This window comes from Schistocerca americana, chromosome 5 (assembly GCF_021461395.2).
Source record: "Schistocerca americana isolate TAMUIC-IGC-003095 chromosome 5, iqSchAmer2.1, whole genome shotgun sequence".
Lineage (NCBI taxonomy): Eukaryota > Metazoa > Arthropoda > Insecta > Orthoptera > Acrididae > Schistocerca > Schistocerca americana.
The window spans coordinates 290,462,087-290,484,235 of NC_060123.1; the positions used below are offsets into that span (position 1 = coordinate 290,462,087).

The 22,149-nt window shown below is 43.2% G+C and overlaps 1 protein-coding gene across 1 annotated transcript in view; it reads left to right on the forward strand.

The window, feature by feature from the left end:
* LOC124616317 overlaps positions 1–20,848 on the forward strand; it is a 259,124-nt gene extending 238,276 nt beyond the window's left edge. Inside the window, exons 4-5 of the mRNA XM_047144623.1 lie at positions 9,330–9,529; positions 20,561–20,848. Of these exons, the coding sequence (XP_047000579.1) occupies positions 9,330–9,529; positions 20,561–20,848 (488 nt within the window). The remainder of the gene's footprint in view (positions 1–9,329; positions 9,530–20,560) is intronic.
* The last annotated feature ends 1,301 nt before the right edge of the window (positions 20,849–22,149 follow it).

Below are 22,149 nucleotides of genomic sequence, written 5' to 3' on the forward strand. Positions count from 1 at the left end.
ATTCTCGCAAAATTTCGTCATTCGTGAGTAAACGTGAAACCATGCCTTTCATTTATTTATTTATTGTACTAAACGAAGAGCTACCGCTGTCTAGCAGCTTGACTGCAAAAAAACTAATGGTTCTTTAAGATGCTACATAGCCCTTTCAACACAATGAAGACCAGTCAAGCCTCGGCAATACACGTGATTTCTTACATTAGAGTGGGAAAAAACTAGTGCTAAGTGAAGAATCTAGGACCATATAACAACCATTCTAGGTATCATTTACGTAGGGGCAATGTAGGAAAGATGAGACTAACCACAGCACGCATACCTATAGTTAAGAAATCATTCTTCTGTGCTTCATACTGAACAGTAAGAAGCGCTAGTAAGTGACACAGTGAGATTCCTATGCAGCATGCGCTTCCTGTGGCGTACAGAGAATAGATATAGATGTAGGTCTGATTTATTGTAGTATAATTATAATGCCTGTAATTTGTCTTTGCTTTCTTTGCCTCTTTACTTTTGAGTCAATTGTCTACTGATTGTCGGATGCACCACGCCACGAATTCCACTCCTGTGTCAATCTTTTCGTTTCGTATTAGTACTTGCACCGATCGCCGTTGTTATTTGCTGGATATTTTCCACTCTCTGTCTTTCCCTGCTGTTATTACTCTCCACAGTTTCTCAAGTACGGTGGAAGTTTTTCTTCCTCCCTTAGCATACGTATTATCTTGTCGAGCAAATGAGTTCGACATGTTCCTCTCTTCGCCAATACTGCAGGAAACTTCTGATCCTGTTCAATCACTATAATGTTCCTCATAAAAATTTTTTGTAATTATTTTAATCCGGGTGTTAAATATTCACACATACCATTTACGTACTGCTTTGGGAAGACATTCGTTTTTTTAATCTTTACAATCTCTACAGTTAACTTTCTAGATACTGTTTTTGCTCATTTCTAAACTTCAGACGTATGACTTTTCTGCTAACGTAGAAGATGTGTGACAACCTGTGTAGTCATGCTTCCATTTTTTAATAATTCGACAGTTAGTAATATTTCCCAGTTGTATTTTTGGTTTGAATCATACTGTGTTCTGGATGAGAGACAGTCGTACTTTCACATTGTACGTAACGTAACAACAGACTTTTTCACGTGAGGTAACACCCTATAAACACAAGCAGATATGCGGAAATGTATCATCAGACCTCTCAGTTTATGGTTGTCGGTCTGTTAGCCCGGGCAGTTTGTTTCTAGTACACCAACACAACACAGCAAACATGTCAGGCAAACGGTAAGATAATATTAGTAGACAGATGATTTGAAGGTCATACACTACTTATGTAAAATATATCGTTGAGTCTTCAGAAGAGAACATCACATCACAAATTCAGCGATGTGCTTTTGATCTATTGGAAACAGACAATGCAAAAGGAAAGAAAGCTAAAGAAAAAAAATATGTACCATGTACATACATACATACAGATGGCCATTAAAATTGCAACACCATCAACACAGATTGCAACCAACGTCAAACTTGCGTGAAATGTATGATCGTGAGGTGCAAATGTTTAGTATCTCAGAGCAACTGCATGGAAAAGGTACACTCATTGATCCAAAGCCTGTCCGCCAGAGTTGTTTGTATTGATATGAATGTCGATGACGCCCACGGATAAGCCCAATTAGGTAGTGTGTAGCGATATTGGTTGCCGCGGACGCGTCCTTAGGAAGGTAGCCTCGTCGAAAATGGTATCACAATATCTCTGAACAAAGGGAGATCATTGGATATTGAAGTGTATGCTGTCTGAGAAATTTAGTCGTACAGCAACAATATTCCCGATCTTAAAAAAAGAAAAGAAAAAAATTATAAGATCAAGAGCTCGATTATTTCTGTGCGCATCGAAATGTGAACAACATTATAAGGAAATGAAACTCCAACGTAATTTGCGTGATAATGTGTGTTATGTAAACAGTGCTGCCCAATTTATGTTATTAGTAAAGAAAAGTTCCAGTTATGACACCTAACGTAACGGCACAATAACTAAGGAAGTGATTTTCAATCTAATGTTAATTGACGTTTTACACTAACTGTTTTTTACGCTATATCATGCAGCGAAAAAATGAGAGACAAACATTAGCGATTGTCAGCTGCTACAGGATGGTGTTTCCATTGGACACTGCACAAGACAATAACTGTTGCATCTGCCTGTGGTGCCAGACTTTTTTTTATCACATTGTAATTCTTTACGTGTAACTCGAACACAGGCTGCAATCATTAATGCTCAGATTATTAGTATACATAGTCAGTTGTTTCCCTACACATTGGCTAATAATTATACATTAATAAAGCTGAAGCACTACTCCATTCCATCACTATATCTTCTTCCAACATTAATGAAGAATACGTTACACCTAACTATGGCTACCACTACAATTGTCTGGCAATTCGTTTTGCTCCTTTCACCAACACACTCTATAACGAACTGAAATACACACATCAAAACAAGCTTTTCATCACCTCTGTTCCGAGAGTTCCTGTACCAATACAGAAAATCGGAATGGAGATCAACGTAAACATCGTTTCCGCCCTTTTTATTGCTCAAGAAAATTACACATTGCATGTTGCACCACCATATAGCGAGACCTTCAGAGGTGGTGGTACAGATTGCTGTTCACACATCTACCTTTAGTACCCAGTAGCGCGTCCTCTAGAATTGATGCATGCCCGTATTCGTTTCATCAAGGCACTGTTGGTCCAGATTGTCCCACACGTCAATGGCGATTCCACGTAGATCCCTCAGAGTTGTTGGTGGTTTACGTCGTCCATAAACAGCCCTTTTCAATCTATCCGAGGCAGGTTCGATAGCGTTCATGGTGCATGGTGTCGTGGTTGCAAAGATGGACCTCGTCACGGAAGTCGAGAGTGAAGTTGCGCAACATGCAGCCTATTGCGCACAGTTTGAGTCGTAACACGACGTCCTGTGGCTGCACGAAAGCTTTATTCAACATCGTGGCGTTGCTGCAGGTTTCCTCCCAGCCATAATCCGTAGGTGGCGGTCATCCATTGCAGTAATAGCCCCTGCGCGGCCTGAGCGAGGCATGTCATTGACATTTCCTGTCTCTCTGTATTTCCTCCATGTCCGAACAACTTCGCTTTGTTTCACTCCGAGACGCCTTGTTGAGAGCCCTTCCTGGTCCAAAGTAACAATGCGGGCGCGATCGAACCGCGGTATCGACGGTCTAGGCACGGTTGAACTACAGACAACGCGAACCATGTACCTCCTACCGGGTGGAAAGGCTGGAACTGATCGGCCGGTGGACCCCCTCCGTCTAATAGGCGCTGCTCATGCGTGGTTGTTTACATCTTTGGGCGGATTTAGTGACATCTTTGAACAGTCAAAGGGTCTGTGTCTGTGATACAATATCCACAGTCAACGTCTGTCTTTAGGAGTTCTTGGACCCAGTGTGATGGAAAACTTTTTTTGGTGTGTGTAGATTAGGAACTATAGTAATTTTTTACAGCTGTTAGCTTTTTGTCTCCCACACAATGCACAATATTCTCCATTACTGCTGCTGGAAAAGTTTTCGGGATATAATGTCGTGGTCCACGAAATCCTTCTGTTCCTAACGTTTCGTCCAAAACTGCTCTGGACATCTTCAGAGGTGTTGCTCCTCCGTTGAGTCTTCCGGCTGACGGGTCGGACGTCTGAGAGCGACGCTGTAGAAAAAAAGAAACCGATCCATTATTGATAGTTTCGAAGAGACATCTTGCTGATTCCCTCGGCACTGCGAGGGACGTTATGATGAAATATGCTTCTTCCATTGCAAGTGAAGACTGCCCTGTTCCGAGAGAGTCTGTCTGTTGTCGGTGAGGGGCTCAGCCATATATCAGCCTGTGTGCAGCAGGGTGGGTTATGACTTCCCTCATCCTTCCACAACTATTTCAGGTCGCAGTTCGATCTAAAGGCCCCCGTTTGGGGTTTCGGTGCAGAAATTTCTCTCCACCAACTTCGATAGGCTTCTTAAGTCCGTCTCCATCCTTCTGAGTTCGGCCGACGAAAAGCAGTGTTGAATAAATGTCGAGTAAATATCTACCAAACAAAGAATGCATAACGCAAGCTTGGAGTCGGGATCTGTAAGTACAAAGAATATATCAGGTGTTCAGGGTTCTAGTAACTTATGTGAAAGATTTGAAATTCACGTAATTAGGATTTATCGCCTCTGAAAGGAATTCTTAAACGACTATCAGGTCTGTATTCAATGCTGAACCGTTATCACTGCAAGTTGTCTACTGTTCTACTACAAGACTTGTCAACCTATGAAGTTTTATTGTAACGTTTAAAATGATGGTTTTTCTTTCATTGCCCTCACGGGCACGTTTACATTAGCACTGTTAACGGAATATCCAACCATTCTTGTGGCGCAATATCCCAATCAACAGAGACTAAAATTGATAGAATGCCACGAATAGGGGGTGCGGGCAGAAATTTTCTTACAGTAGTAGCACGGAGTACCATGAACAACATACCAGAAATCTTGACTGTTGGGATGAGAGAGGAAGACGGGAGGGGCGAGGAGCGTTTTAAGGTAACTTTTATACGTATTTCTTGAATACCTCGGAAATCGTGACCTTCAGTGAAAACGTATCCCAATATAAAACTTAAGTGCATTAAATTTTCTACAAAAAGGTCCTGTTCAAATTTTTGTGTAGAACTAATAACCGCATAAAATTACATCCGTAGGAACAGCTGAATCCCCTGTGTGGAGAATCGATACAATCACATGTTTGCTTCCTAAATGCGTGCGGAATTGTGGACGTAAGTTTGTCTGTCTCAAGAAAATTGATTACATTCGAACTGAGAATATGTACAGAGTTTCAGCACCAAACCGATGTTATGGAAACTGATGTGTAATTTTCAGGTACGTTTCTGTACGCTTTTACATAAAGGAGTCACCTGCGCTTTTTTTCCAGTCGCTTGTGAGTTTGCCCTGGTGAGAGATTAGCGATAAATGGAAGCTAAATAAGGCGACAATGTCGTAGAATACTCTTTGCAAAATCGGATTGGAATTCCATTCGAATCTGGTGGCTTATTTATTTACAACTCTTTCAGTTACTTTTATACGCCAGGAACACCTGTTTCTACACTCATCTTGAGAAAAAACAGAACTCTTTGAACGACTAGAGGTAGGATATCTACATTAGTAGGTTCTGCAGAAATGATTAGCATCAGTGACCTCGGTTCGGCATGTGTTCTTTTGCCTATTAGGCACAGGGTCCGCCCGGGGCCCTGATAACTTGTTCCGTGCGATAGGGTATCTACGCGTATATGCAGCGAATGGTTTCCAGAGATATGTCCATCCATGCTGCATTGACGTTTCCAAAGTTGGTTGACATTGGGTCACAGCATTGCCCCCGTCATTTCACAAAATTCCACACAAGCCTGGAGAGCTGAAGGGCCGTGCCAAAATGTTGACGTCCAGTGAGGACAAGAAGATACCAAGGAGGCACGAGTTCGTGCAGCAACATGTGGTCGTGCATTGTCTTGCTGAAAAATGGCGTCTGGAGTATGGCTACGGTACACAGGATGTCATACACATAGGTCACACTAGTCACCGTGTACTGGATGATTTTTTTGTAGCACCCAATAGCACCCCACACTAAAAGGCCTTGAGTTGGCGCTGTATGTCTTGTGCGAATGCAGTCACTGTGATGCCGCTCCCCTTGTCTGCAGCGAATCAAAATGCAGCCGTCATTTTCAAACAAACAGTAAGTGGATTCGTCCGAAAACTCTGTTTGTTGCCATTCTTGGATCCATCTGAAAACTCTGATGCCGTTCCCGTCCCAGTGACGTTGTTCCATACACCATTGCTTCTGCACATTCGTCAAAGCTAGGCGGAGAAGTGGACGACGCGCACGTAACCCATGTCGTAGTAAACGGCGATGGACTGTCACCCCTGATAGTATACGATGTGTTACACTGTTCCGCTGTTGCGCCATTGCCGACGAGGATGCAGATCTGTCCTGCAAAGCCATTCGGATGACGTGTCGATCTTCTACAAGGATGGTCTTAATGGCCCGACCTGACCCATCTCGCCATGTTTTGCGGCCTTTCGTGGACTGTTATGAAGACGAGCAGCAATTTTCCGGGTGGATGCATCACGTTTTCTCACGCCGATAATGCACCCTCTTTCAAACTCAGTGATCTGAAGATACGGTTCGCGCATATGATTTCGAGGCATCCTGCACGTTTGTTCAAGTCACACTGATCCATTACCTTCGCTTTATAGCGACAACGAGAGCCGCAGGCTCATTTTACCGGTAAGTGGAGTGCGCAGTGATATCGATGTTGACCTTGAACCCGCGGGCCAACATGGTTCAGATGCTTATTATTTCTGGAGAACATACTAATATACATGTCCTGTGAACATGACTGTCCTATCTCTAGTCATTCAAGGTCTCCTCTCTTCTTTTTTATTTTATTTTCTTTTTTCTTTTTTTCTAACATGAATGTTTGTCCTCCTTATGGGAGTCCGAGCGATATTCAAACAACAATACACACTGGTGTCTAAAATTAAAGAAACAAATGGAAATTTAGCAAGGTTGCGTTTATTTTGCCACGAAACCTAAAAAGACATAATAGCAAAATAGTAAAAACAATTAAATAATACAGAATATAAAGAACTGCTACATGCGGAACAGCAGACGAAAATGTTCTTCGTTTTTCCCAACACAACAGATGTGCACACACATGCCGACAACTGGCTAATGTACTCACTATGAGGTCTGATCACCTCTAGCAGCAATACAGTCCTGACAGCGATGGCGCACGCTGTGAATGACGACATCATTGTCATGTTGAGGCAATAACGACTATTCTTCCTGCAGAGCTCCTTACAAGTCTAGGCGAGTGGTTAGTGAATTTTGACGAGCTACAACCCCTCTCCCTAGTGCAACCCAGTCATCCTCAATGGGATTGAAATCGGGAAAGCGAGCAGGCTACGGCATGCGTGCAGCATCTTCCATTTCCAAGCAAATATCATCCACTCTTGGCCTATGAGGTCGAGCATTATCGTCCATCAATATGAATTCTGAGCCCACAGCACGTCGCAGCAACCGCGCATGAGATCCCAAGAGCCTGTCACGGTGCCTGTGAGCAGTAAACCTTTCAGATGTATCCCTACAGTTTCATGAATAGGTGTTAGAATGGCCAGAATAATACCTGCCCATATCAATAGCGATCCTCCTCCATATCGGTCTCTTTTCACAATGTTCGGGTCTCGAAATCGTGTTCCACATTCCCTTCAGATGTGAATTCGTCGAGAATCACCCTTCCAGACCAAATCGGGACTCATCTACGAAAAGAACATTGGCGAACTCCTGGACTGTCCAGGTGTCATGTTGACGACTCTACGTTAGCTCTGTGAAGACGTGTCAGAGGCACACATACAGCAGGTCTCCTACAATAAAGGCTGCTCTGTCGATGCCTTCACTACATCTACAAACGTCCAGTGGATGCTGCGAGGTCCGATTCCACTTGCTACGCAGTACGAAGACGGTACCGTCGTGTCTTTACAGCCAGATAATGGTCCTTTGTTTTGATATCACACGTCATTAGCCCTGCGTGGGCTCCGTGATACAGTTTCGGTCTATAGAAACCGTTGCCACATCCGAGAAGCAACAGAACGGTGCACGTTATGTCATCGATCCACATCTGTTTGCAACTGTCCTGCTTACATTCTTCCTATGGCTCTCCACCTCAGAGAGTATGGTAGGTATCTGCTCTGTGCCATACTGCACCGTCTGTGACTGTGAACACAGCGATTGTGGATGGGGGGCTGCCCGACAAACACTACTCCGTTTGATATTTTTCCTGACGTCATCGTTAACGTAGTTTTCCGTTGGCCGAAATACCATCTTCTGCGCAGAACACGATCGGACATACATGTGTTGACAGTTTTGGGCACCAAAGTATTTGTACGATACTCCTGCGGGAACGCTTTCTTAAACGCGATATTTAAAACTTCAGTTTTCCTCTTTCTGTCTTCTATTGCCACACCAGACTGATCACCGTGTGACTGGATAGAAGCTCTCAACCCGCTTAACGATTTTACGTAAGACCAGAATTTTCTCAGCTTCTCGGAAAGATTTTTTGTTAAGGTATGCTGGTGGTAGTTGTCGCACCTTCCGGCATAGATCTTTTTACAGTCGCACGAATGTCTATTAATCATTGCTTCTACATCTGCATCTACATCTACATATATACTCCGCAATCCACCATACGGTGCTTGGCAGAGGGTACTTCGTACCACAACTAGCATCTTCTCTCCCTGTTCCACTCCCAAAGAGAACGAGGGAAAATGACTGCCTATATGCCTCTGTACGAACCGTAATCTCTCTTATCTTATCTTTGAGGTCTTTCCGCGAAATGTAAGTTGGCGGCAGTAAAATTGTACTGCAGTCAGCCTCAAATGCTGGTTCTGTAAATATCCTCAGTAGCGATTCACGAATAGAACGCCTCCTTTCCTTTAGAGACTCCCACCCGAGTTCCTGAAGCATTTCCGTAACACACGCGTGATGATCAAACCTACAGGTAACAAATCTAGCAGCCCGCCTCTGAATTGCTTCTATGTCCTCCCTCTATCCGACCTGATAGGGATCCCAAACGCACGAGCAGTACGCAAGAATAGGTCGTATTAGTGTTTTATAAGCGGTCTTCTTTACAGATGAACCACATCTTCCCAAAATTCCACCAATGAACCGAAGACGACTATCCGCCTTCTTCACTAGCGCCATTATATGCTTGTCCCACTTCATATCGCTCTGCAGTGTTACGCCGAAATATGTAATCGACGTGACTGTGTCAAGCGCTACACTATTAATAGAGTATTCAAACATTACAGGATTCTTTTTCCTTTCCTATTCATCTGCAGTAATTTACATTTATCTATATTTAGAGTTAGCTGCCATTCTTTACACCAATCACAAATCTTGTCCATGTCATCTTGTATCCTCCTACCGTCGCTCAACGACGACACCTTCCGGCACACCACATATATGCTTTCTTTTTTGAACCGAAACCGATTGTGTTGCAGTATTTACACATTTTGTTGTTAAACCACAGTGAATCTCTTGCCACACATTTCTCCAGAATGCTATTTATGACCTGAATATCTCTGCGTCCACTATATTGGAACTCAGTGATTTCATCCACTTTCTAAGTGGGATGCCAACAGTTTTGCTTGCTTTAGAGCGACAGCCACGTACAGACGTCTTGCGCACCGCCCACCCCTCCCGGATCGATTGCAGCGTGAACGCGCTTGCTGTGTGGTGTTGCGGCAGGTGGCGGAGGCAGCGGCTCGGAGAACCGCGTGTCGGTGTACCTGAACCGGCTGACGGGCTTCGACCACCGGTGCCGCGTGCGCTACAGCGTCAGCCTCGGCGACGCCGAACGGCGCCTGGACTCCGGCCTCCTTGACGACGTCTCCGACTCGGACGGCAAGGGCTACGGCTGGCACCCGCGCGCGCGCTTCTCCGACCTCGTCTACAAGGTGAGCGCCCCGGCTGCAGCCGCTGCCACTCCTGCCCTTGTCGCTACGCAGCTCTGCTCCAATACCAACTCTATCAAACTGTACGTATCACCATGCAACAATGTGCGCAACTGCCAGAATAGCTTTCTAACCTTTTACAAATAATAGATCCGGCATCTGCAAGTCCTCTGCTGTTGTAAAAACTGAACTACTGCCATGAGTAGTGAATAGAAATGCCGTGAACTTCTAAGCTACTCGTTAAGTATGAACCTTATAGCACCAGGCAATGAAACTGGAAACGCGTCTGAACCTTAATGATAAAAGCACACACACATACACCAAGGATGGCAGTTATTGAAGTATATGAAATAAAATCGTCATAACATCTGAACGGTTTGCGTTACGATTTTCAAATTGCACGGTTGACCGCGGGGCATGATGGAATATTAGTATGCACATGCGCTTGCTTTAGTCTAGAGACGAAGCCCACTTACGTTTGGATGAGTTCGTCAATAAACAAAATTCGCGCATCGCGGGGACTCAGAATGCGCATTTCGCGATCGAGAAGTCACTTCACCCTCGACAGGTGATTATGTAGTGCGCGCCGACCGGTGTGGCCGTCCGGTTCTAGGCGCTTCAGTCTGGAACCCCGCGACCGCTACGGTCGCAGGTTCGAATCCTGCCTCGGGCATGGATGTGTGTGGTGTCCTTAGGTTAGTTAGGTTTAAGTAGTTCTAAGTTCTAGGGGACTGTTGACCTCAGATGTTAAGTCCCATAGTGTTTAGAGCCATTTGAACCATGCGATATTCTTTGATAGGACGATGACTACTGAACGGTACGTGAAGGTTTTGGAAGATGATTTCATCGCCATTATCCAGAGTGACCCTGATTTCGACAAGTTGTGATTTATGCAACACGGAGCTCGACCCATCGAAGTAGGACAGTGTTTATGTCCTGGAGCAGCACTTTCGGGATCGTTTTCCGGCTCTGGAGTATCTACATCTACATCTACATCTACATGGATACTCTGCAAATCACATTTAAGTGCCCGGCAGAGGGTTCATCGAACCACTACACAATTCTCTGTTATTCCAATCTCGTATAGCGAGCGGGAGTAGTGAACACCTATATCTTTCCGTACGAGCTCTGATTTCCTTTATTTTATCTTTGTGACCGTTCCTTCCTATGTAAGTCGGTGTCAACAAAATATTTTCGCATTCGGAGGAGAAAGCTGGTGATGGGAATTTCGTGAGAATATTCCGTCGCAACGAAGCACGCCTTTCTTTTAATGATTTCCAGCCCAAATCCTCTATCATTTCTCTGACACTCTCCCATATTTCTCGATAATACAAAACGGGCTACCTTTCTTTGAACTTTTTCGATGTAGTCCCTCAGTCCCATCTGGTAAGAATCCCACACCGCACAACAGTATTCTAAAAGAGGACGGACAATCGTAGTGTAGGCAGTCTCCTTAGTAGGTCTGTTACATTTTCTAAGTGTCCTGCCAATGAAACGCAGTCTTTGGTTAGCTTTCCCGACAACATTTTCTATGTGTTCCTTCCAATTTAAATTGTTCGTAATTGTAATACCTAGGTATTTAGTTGAATTTACGTATTTTAGATTAGACTGACTTATCGTGTAACGGAAGTTTAACGCGTTCCTTTTAGCACTCATGTGGATGACCTCACACTTTTAGTTATTTAAGGTCAACTGTCACTTTTCGCACCATTCCGCTATTTCTTCTAAATCGGTTTGCAGTTTGTTTTGATCTTCTGATGACTTTATTAGTCGATAAACGACAGCGCCATCTGCAAACAACCGAAGACGGATGCTCACATTGTCTCCCAAATCGTTTATATAGATAAGGAGCAGCAAAGGGAACGCCAGAAATCACTTCTGTTTTACTCGATGACTTTCCGTCAATTACAACGAACTGTGACCTCTCTGACAGGAAACCACAGATACAGTCACATAACTGAGACGATATTCCATAAGTACGCAATTTCACTACGAGCCGCTTGTGTGGTACAGTGTCAAAAGCCTTCCGGAAATCCAGAAATACGGAATCGATCTGAAATCCCTTGTCAATAGCACTCAGCACTTCATATGAATAAAGAGCTAGTTTTGTTTCACAAGAACGATGTTTTCTAAACTCATGTTGACTGTGCGTCAATAGACCGTTTTCTTCAAGGTAATTCATTACGTTCGAACACAATATACGTATCCAGAGGCGACTGGCATAAGGTTCGACTGGCCGCCATATTCTGCGGATCTGAACACATGCGACTCCTTTTTGTGGAGCTATGTTAAAGATGAGGCGTACAGCAATAACCCTAAAACCATTGCTGAGCTGAAAACAGCGGTTCAGGAGATTATCGGCAGCATCGATGTTCCGACATTTCAACGAGTCGTGCAGAATTTCTCTATTCGTCTGCGCCAAATTACCGCAAATGATGGCAAACATATCGAACATGTCATTGCCTATATCCGAGTATCTGTAGTGGCGTTTACATGTTGAATAAAGTGTGTGCATGCCGTAGTTTATAACAAATTTACGTTTCTTTTCATATAGTTTAATAACTGTTACCCTATACATACATAATTTAAAAGTTCATACCCCTCAGTCTCTTATAATACAAGCGATTTTTACGATTTTTTAAAGGAGCTAATCAAGAAATTAACGTAAGTCTCTATGCACATTATTTATTGATTACTGGGCAATATTTTCTGATTTGTTAAAGAAATTCAGTCATCATTATGCTCCCCTATTGGAGGAGCTAAACTTGCTCTTTCCGAAATGAAGTGCGTCCATGTCGGAAGTCCTGCAGTCTGCATATGTTATCTCAAATCAAAAAACATTTTCAGTCTAAGGGATATACGCACGAAGTAACAGCAAAGTTGTTTGAAATTTGACATAATAATAAAATTTCGGTCGTTGAAACAAAGTTGTAGTTTTGTCGGATGTTTTTAGTCGTTTTTTGGCATATCTAATGAATAAATCATATAAAAATAGCCTATTAACTCGATCTGGACGTTCTCAAGGAATAATTCAACCAAATATCAGAAATATATCTCTATCAGCGTGCCTGCAATCCATTCCATCTGCTTGGGGTACAGTGTACTTCAAGCCGAAGAAATGGACTGCGGCCTTTTAAGTTTGCTCGGCATATACCTCCCTAAAGTGTATTGTACGATGCTCTTGAACCTCGTCCATTGATGTTCATCATTGTCTGTACTACAGGTGAACTTTTCATATAGAACTCTCAGGCAGTCTGAAACCAGTTTCTGTCATTCTTGCTAAACTTTCCATTTTTCGGGGTGCACTCAGCCTAGTGATGCCAATTGAGGAGCTACTCGACCGAATTGTAGCGGCTAACGTCACAGAAAACCATCACAACGACCGGGAGAGCGGTGTGCTGATCACACGCCCCTCCTATCCGCATCCTCAGCTGAGGATGACACGGCGGTCGTATGGTCCCGATGGGCCACTTGTGGCCTGAAGATGGAGTGCTGCTGCTTGCTAAACTTTACAGGCGTAATCAGTAATTCTTATGATCACTGATTCCCTATGCTGGGCCGAGTCAAGAAGTTCAGGTCTGTTTGCCACCAGCGAGTCTACGATACTATCTTCACAAGTTGGTTCTCTGATTGACTGCTCAGGGTATTTTCCAGATGAAATATTTACAAAAATTTCATTTGGTTCTCCGTCGCCAATACCCTTCCTGCTCACTTCATTTTCCCAGTCTGTAGTGCTAGTTAAATTCCATCCAAAACTATAACATGACCGGGAAATTTACGCAAAATATTTTCCAAGTTTCGTCTCAGGTATTCCGCCATTACTTCTTATGAGGCAGGGGATCTATAAAAGCATCCAGTGACCATGTTTGATCTACCTTTGACACCTAAATTATTTCACGCTATGAATCAGTACTAGTCTCACTATATACTCCTAGTATCGTATTTGCTGTTGCTACAAACAGTCTTCCACCACCAGCGTTCAACCTGTCTTCGAGATATACATTGTACTCGGAGTTTACGGTTTCATTGCTACTCACATCTGGCTTCAGCTAGCATTCTGTCCCACGTACCCTACTATGTTGCCACTGTGACCATTTATAAGCGAAATTAGTTCTGGGACTTATCCATAGACCCTTCTGCACTTCAGTAGTACTATATTAATGTTTTCTTCTTACGTTTTATTACGACGAATGTTACCCGGCCTCAGCTCAGTAAGTGCATTTTAGGTTGTGTGGAGGACTTTCTCTATCCTAGAAAACACACATTCGCACGCCATATATGCTCTTCTACGCTCCTAGCCTGTTCCTGGATATAGCGCACGCCTGACCTATTGACGAGGGTTATGAAGTTCTCCAACCGATAGCAGGGGTCGAGAAATCTGCAGCCGATACCATCACAGACTCGTCTGAGCCTCTGCCTTAGACTTTCCACTCTGCTCCAAACCAAAGAACCACGAAAGGTTCTGGAAGCAATGCCACCTTACATTGCAGCTACAAATAACAAGTGTTCCCACCCTCTACACTTGTCCTGATATCTCAAGGGGATCGGCCACGGTTCCGCCAGGTTACGTATTCCACTGTTGGCTCAGATGTAATTTTAGCAATGTGCAGTACCTTAAACCCACTTTTCCCTTCGCACTGTCGCCAGCCACCGTCTGATAACTGTCGACCAGCCGGGAAATGCGAATCGGGAGGCGCAGCGGCATCAAGGATTCCAGGCAGCAGAATGTGCTTTACCGGTACCAGAGCATCCGTCTGAGGTGCCGCAACGCCGTCGCAGCCTAGTGAAGCAGCCTGAAGTCTGTCGACTGTGGCCAATGCAGCGTCCGTCTGTGTAATGACAGTGGCCAAATATCCCCCTGCGTCTGCACACAACAATCGTCTCTTAATCATCTCTAAGTAGTTTTTGTCTATATCAGCAGTATTAAACACTAACAAAAGAAGCCGAAATTCTGGTGCTACGCTACCTCTCCTCTGTACTACCCGGCCGGCCGCTGTGATCGAGCGGTTCTAGGCGCTTCGGTCTGGAACCACGTGACCGCTACGGTCGCAGGTTCGAATCCTGCTTCGACCATGAATGTGTGTCATGCCCTTAAGTTAGTTAGGTTTAAGTAGTTCTAAGTGCTATGGGACTGATGACCTCAAATGTTAAGTCCCATAGTGCTCAGAGCCATTTGAACCAGTCCTGTAATACCCGAGAAGTCGCGACACACAGTAAAATACACTAAAATTTACACAAGAAACTTGAAGTTGGCAAACATAAACCTCCGCAGTAAAACATACAGGTATTATTATTTTCTTTGAAAAGTACATGAAAAAAACTTACCGTAAACTAAATCACTGGGATAAGACAAACTGCTCCAGCTACAGGGGCTTCTTTTTATGCCTCCGAGACAGGCCGGTACACTGACTGCTCATGCACTGTACCCAGCACTCACGAGATTCAACTTGAGTCACGTGACATGGCGCTTCTGCGTGCAGAAAACTACACGAGAAGGTCACCTCATTCAACAATATGCACTAAAGTTTACCCAAAAAACATAGAGTGAATTAGTCACCTCCAATAAACCCAGGTAAACGCCCAGGCACAATTCACTTCCTTGCAGCACTGCGAGAGAAAAAAATAAAAAAGAGAAAAGCCCACCCAGAAACTAAGCTAAATTACTGTGTACCACACAACCTGCTGCAGCTACAGGAATATCTTTCGGCTCCGCACAGCTACGTTCTGTGCTCAGTTCAAACCACCTGCTTAAGTGCTTTAGGTAGGATAATCTTCTATGTCCTGAACCACGTCTGGCATCAGGCGTAGCTGGAAGTATTAGGTGCAGCAGTTGGTGTTTGCTATTTCGCATTATATGGACTAAGTATTCCAGTTATCTTCTCTTGATGGGACTGAGAATTTGTAAACAGTTGTTCATTCGCTACAGTGGCTTTAGCTGTCCATGTTATCCTTAATATCCTTCGATAACGCACATTTAAAAAGCCTCTAATTTCATACCTAACACTGCAGTATCTAAGATTGAACTTCGAAGAATAAGATACTTAACACATAGCATCGAAGTAGCGGAGTACGAAGAGTGCTGGTCATATATTGCTGCATTTTTTGGAAAAGACTTGTGGCCTGTTGAGAACTCTGCAGCAAATTTCTTGAGAGAAGTACCAATTATCATAGGTTTGACACCCCAAGTACTTACGAATATATGACCAACCCGCCCCCCCCCCCCCTCCCCCCGATCTTATTACTAACGAGTGCAAGAGCGTCCTGAAATTCATCTCGGTTTCTATCACATTTATTCATTGACATGAAACATATAAATGCCAGGGAAACACTCGAGAATTTTCATTTAGAGCATGCTTTATAAATGGTGCAGTTTCTCAAATTAGACTCATTGTAGTTCGAAGCTTTCTCTTTGTTTCACCACTCAGGAGGACCAGATCGCTGATGACACTTGTAGATTTTAAAAAGAAGCAAACTACATCGATTTTTCTTTCATAGTTCTGTTACTCTCGTCTGGTTTTACATTTACTGATTACTAGGATAACTGCATTATATTTAAATAATTTCCCTTAGGTAGGGATCGGCTCATTTACTTCATTTAAGAGGATTAGTTTCTAAATTTCAGTTAAGAGTAAGGCGACTTAATTACCGAACATTATCTTAGAAGACAAAAACGATATTGTGAAGAAATATGGACAACAAGATGGAAAACAGAGAGCGAGGCGTAAGATTAAAAGGAGGCAACGCAGGTTTAACTATTAAAAAAGCTTATTACACACGAAAGACGAGGCTTGGAATATAATAGAAGATCGCCAAGTAATTTTAGCTGTCCAGAAGCTTTTAGTTACTTCATTCCTAAAACTATAACTGATTTTCGTAGTTACAAAGGAAGAGTCAGCAATGCAGGGGATAATTACATAATTCTACTGCGGAGGAAGATGGTTATTAAGTGTCTTTGTAAGACGAGACTAGCGGAGCGTGCTTGTTCGTCACGCGTCGTTGAATTACGATAGCTGAATTACTTAGTGAAGAGTTGCAGGCTTCCACCAGCAGTTTAGTACCGCTTGACAGTGAATCCGCACAAGGCAGCGGCCACTGCCGCTGTATTCAATAGTCAGAGAAAGGGCTGCCTTGCAGTGGGACACACTGCGTGCGATAGACAGCTACCATTAAAGAAAATGTTTCACTATATTAAACAGTCATTCTTATCTCTCTACTGGGTAGGTTTAAGACGGCTATTAATTCAGGTATAACAAGAAATGTATTCTACACTACATTGCTCAGAAAAAGGGCGTAGTACCTTACTGTGTAATAAAGACGCTTTAGATTATGTGAAACTCAAGGAACTTCGAAGCATTAACCACTGTAGAATTGTATTATGGTATGACGTGCTTCCAGGAAAGTGTGTTAACCACGTTCGTACATACGAGGGTTGTTCGGAAAGTAAGGAACGATCGGTCGTGAAATGGAAACCACTGTGAAAAACAAAACTGTTTTCTTTGCACATTTAGCTACACCTCCCAGGTACTTCTCTGCATAGTCGCCGCTCCGACTTAGACATTTGTCGGAGCGTTATACCAAATTTCCAATGCCATCGTCATATAAGACAACCGCTTGTGCTTTCCGACAATTCTCTACAACCCTCTATAGCGCCAAAGTGTTGTCTTGGTATCCAGCGTTTCATGTGAACATAGATGATATTCAAGACAAACCAATTAGGGCTGTGTTGTGGGTGATTGAACACTTCCCATCGGATTTTCACAGTGGTTTCCATTTCGCGACCGATCGTTTCTCACTTTCCGAAGAGCCCTCGTAGATGCGAAGTAGCATCATGTAACATCGAAACAATTCAGGGGCGGGCTGCTAGCTTTGTTACCGGTGTGTTCGAACGACAGCAAGTATTGCGGAGAAGCTTGGGCAACTAAAATGGAAATCACCGGACTGAAGGCAATTTTCTTTTCGAGGAGCACTGTTGACAAAATTTAGAGAACCGGCATTTAAAGCTGACTGCAGAACGACTCTACTTCCGCCAACGCAGAGTTCGTGTGAAGATCACGGAGATAAAATACGAGAAATTAGGGCTCGTACGGAGGAATGTAGATGTTTTTCCCTGACTCTGTTTGCGGTTGGAACAGGGAACAAATGAGTAGCACTGGTAGAGGGCACCCTCCGACACGCACCATAAGGTGGCTTGCGAAAAATGTATGTGGCTGTAGATGTAGATATTGAACATACAGCGGATGGACAAAAATATGGAAGCACCAAAACCACAACACATTACTTTCAGGCAACGATGATGAAGGTGGATGTTGATCACGCACCCTTCTCTCCGATGTGGGACACGAAGGTTCAGTAATAATGAGAATTGGTGACTGTGATGGCCATAGGAGATGCGACAGTTTGTAGTGGTGCTCACAAAACCAATTCTGGACGATGTGAACATGGGCCTTGTCGTTTTGGGACACAGCGTCACCGCTGGGGGAAAAGCATTGTACCATGGGATGGACCTGATCAGATTAAATGGTCATATAATCCGTCACAATAATGCGACCTTTAAGAGTAACCACGGTACCCATGTATTACGACGACATGGCGACATAAATCTTCACCAAACCCCGCCGTGTTTCACTCTATGGACGTAGATTCGTCTGGAAGCTGGATGAGGTATCGAATATCTTGCTTCCCCCTACTTATACCTCCCGAGGAGATCACGAATGTAAAATTAGAGAGATTCGAGCGCACACGGAGGCTTTCCGGCAGTCCTTACCGCGAACCATACGTGAGTGGAACAGGAAAGGGATGTAATGACAGTGGCATGTAAAGTGCCCTCCGCTACACACCGTTGGGTGGCTTGCGGAGTATAAATGTAGATGTAGATGTAGATGTAGAAACTGTGAGACAAGAGTCATTCTACGAAATGACTTCCTTCCATAGCCTAAGTGTTATGGCTTAGACACAACGTTTTCTTGTTGCGGGCTTTCTCATCACTGATAAGTGGTTTTGGAATTCTAGCTCGTCATGTAATTGCCTGCTTACGTAGTATGCTTGTAGCATACTGTCGTCTTCTCACTGTTTCCTCACAATCGTCTTCAATGACCGGCTGCCACGATCACTCAACACACACCTCCATCCGTGTTTAAACTTAGCAAATAATATTTTTGCGCATTGTCTGCATGCCGTGTACAGATTTTCGATACAGTACCTCTTGAAACACCTAACACTTCCGCTACCTTCATTACAGAAGTACCCATCATACGAGCACCCACAATTCACCCACGTTCGAATTCAATTAGCTTCGACGTAACGCACTCACAATTATACAGAACACTTGTTTGAACACGACTGACACTTCGAATGTATTAAAGACAGTGTGCAAGTACCATTTTAGTCAAATACAACAGCGCGGGGCACGTCTGGCTAGCACATGCATTTTTGTTTATGCATGCGTTTTTCGCAGTGTTTCCATACATATGTACAACCCCCGAACAACGATAAAGAAAAATCTTTTGGATGTAATTGTACAAAACTGAAGCCACAAGCAAACGATGTATCTTTCCGCTGAAAAAAGTTTCAGGTCATAAATAAAACGTTGTTTCATCAGGAGGAGCGCATGGAATTTGTTGTAGCAATAAAATGAAGCTGAACGATCATTCTGTAATAGAAACTGCACGTGTATCTGTACCAACACGCATGGGAGCATACGCGCAGACCATGATACTTTTAGTCTGTGAGTTTGTTGAACATAGAACTCTACAGCAGATGACACCTATGTATTCACATTTTCACCGAAAGATTCGCCAAATACGATTGCTGTGAGCATGGAAGCGTTGAATCTGAGCAATGACTCAACGAAAACTTGTTGTTTGTTTGGATGAATCACGTTTCTTCTATCAGCAGATCAATGGTTGTGTCCTACTGTTACCTCGTATGTGTATTTCGCGAAAAGATCATACAGATCCAAAATATCATGCAGGTACAATTACAGAGAGTTTATCTAACAGAAAAACTTACAAACTATCGTTCAACTTGACGACCATCTAGGAAAGAAACAGAAAATAAAGGAGGTGACGGTTTCAGACGAAATATGTACACCAAAAGGTAGTTCCAACACTAAAGATATTTTTAAGCTAATAATTATAAATTTAAGACTATCACTCTTATCTACTGCTGATTTTAAATAATTGTTAATAAAAATTATTAATATAATACCATCTTTAAATTTTTTTAGTATGAGGGCATGCTGAAAAGTATTGCCCCAAATGTTTTATGTGAGCCTTAAAGTTTTTTGAGTAAAACAAACTTTATTAACACTTTACATATTTGTACTTCACATCTACATATTTATTTTGGAGTGCAGTTACCCTAATGATGGAGATATTTTTTCCAGTGAGAGATCAGTTTCTTGATACGATCACTGTAGAACAGTTGACTTTGTTGATGGAGCCATAATCTTACCTGCACTTGCACTTCATCAATATCAAAGTGAAGCCCTCGAAGGTTTTCTTTAACTTTTTGAAACAGTTGGAAGTCGGATGGTTCCAAGTCAGAGCTGTATGGAGGATGATCGATGATAGTAAACCAATGGCATTGGATTGTTGCAGATGTCACAGTGTTTGTGTGTGGTCTGGCACTGTCACACTGAAGGGAAGGGTGCTCTGTATGTGGACGAACTCTTCCTATTCATGCTTGTATTTGTATGAGAGTCTGTTTTTCACACACTGACATTGTTGCGTTACACACCACTATGTTAAACATACAATTTGGAGCCCTCTAGCAGCAGATGGTTGCTACTTACTTCAGTGAAGTGAGAAGGTCGACCTAGTAAAAGGAATGACATATGGTACCTCAATTGATATTGAGAACAGAATAAGAAAAATCACTTTTCAGCATACCCTCATATAAACATGCTGAGCATTGTACGTTTGCCTTTCTGTGCAGCACGCATTTCACAGTTCATTGCTTTGTATAAGACTCTCTGCACACACTTGTACAGTTTGCCAGAACGAGCGTCCTGTCAGGGTCGCCAATTTTCCGCAGGGGCTAGTGCGGCTGCACCTGGAGCTGCTGGCGGCGAACACTGTGAGCGAGGTGGCGGTCGCCTCGGCGCCACCCCACCCTACAGCGCCACCGCCAGCAGCTCTGCTGCCCGCCGCCCCCGCGACGCCGGTGCTGCCGCAGCCCGTGGTCGCGCAGTGCTACGACCGCGACAAGCAAGCCTGGACCATCAAGAGCGACTGCCACGCCGAGACCGTCCGTCTGCACATGGTCTACAAGGACATCCACAACGTGCCCCGCAACCACCTCAGGTATGGCCTGATTTTCTAACGATCCGAAAACGAGCAGCACCAATAGTTAACATCGCAGTTCCTGACACTAAATCCTGCACAAAGGAAAGAGATGTGTCTCTCCAAGAACTGTGCTGATCTGAAGTTCATCAGGTTTAATTGTATTAGACCTGTATATGTTTCCAATGAGCAACAGTTATAAGAAAATATTATTACAGTTACCGGTGAAATCATTAACAGATACATTTCAAGTAGTTCAGCGGTAATGAATGTTCTTTTTCTCTTTCTTTTTTTTTTGCACAAAATTCAAACAATGGTGGTACTGGTGAAACTGAAGCTGTGACGGCGGATGTGAGTAGCGCTTAAGTAGTTACATCTTGACACGCCGCCTGTTACTGCACATCCAGCACACGTATTTGCAGCCTCTTGCCACCTGACTTTGCGATTTGTTACTTTCTGCCGATTGGGTGTTTAACCACTACACGATATTCCGCTTTGCTTGACTTCATGTCATTTTTATGCTAAGCCTTAAAATAGCTTTATGCAGGATTTTTTAGTGAATGAACTACAATTTAAGATTGAATAACTGGATCTTTACCAGTATGTATGAGGAACCCGTGATGCTACTCCTGGTCAGTACAATTTAGTAGTGTCTTAGCCACCAGATATTTCGCAAGCAGCAAGTCCTTAGTTTGGTTTTTGTCCATTTTAGATACCACGGAAGTATTATACGTTGTTTTATGCTATTTTATAACTGACGTTCGCTGAAAAGCGAGAAACTGCTTTGTAATGTCTCTTGGTCACCCATTCTCTTTTCTAATCAGAACATGACTTGATTTCTTGAGTACGTTCATCCTGAATATCTCATCATTTTAGTTACATTTTATTGTCTTAAATGGGTTTTTGTCTATCATTTCATACATATTGTAGCTGATGATACAGTTAAAATGTTGCGAAACCGATCGTGTTTATAAATAAAGTACTTACAGCTGAAGCGGTTTTATCTTCAGAAAGAGTTTAGATAGTTCAGTGGATAGAGAAATTTAACGCAAAAGACAGTGGTTCCGGGTTCGAGGCTTGCTCCGACACAGTTTTAATCTGCCGAAGTTGCTGTGCATTAGAAGTTACACCACCTACTTGCTCCTTCTTCACCATAAAGTTTCAACATCAAGTTAGAGTTTAAGATCTGAACTGTTTGCAAGTATTCATTTCTACTCTCGTTATCGGTTGCCAGTGTTCTCCTAATAGCGATGTCCTACTAATGACTAAATTACTCAGTTAAGCCCCAATTTTGATAATAGCATGAAATAAATCAGAGGTCATCAAACTTTTCCCACAGCT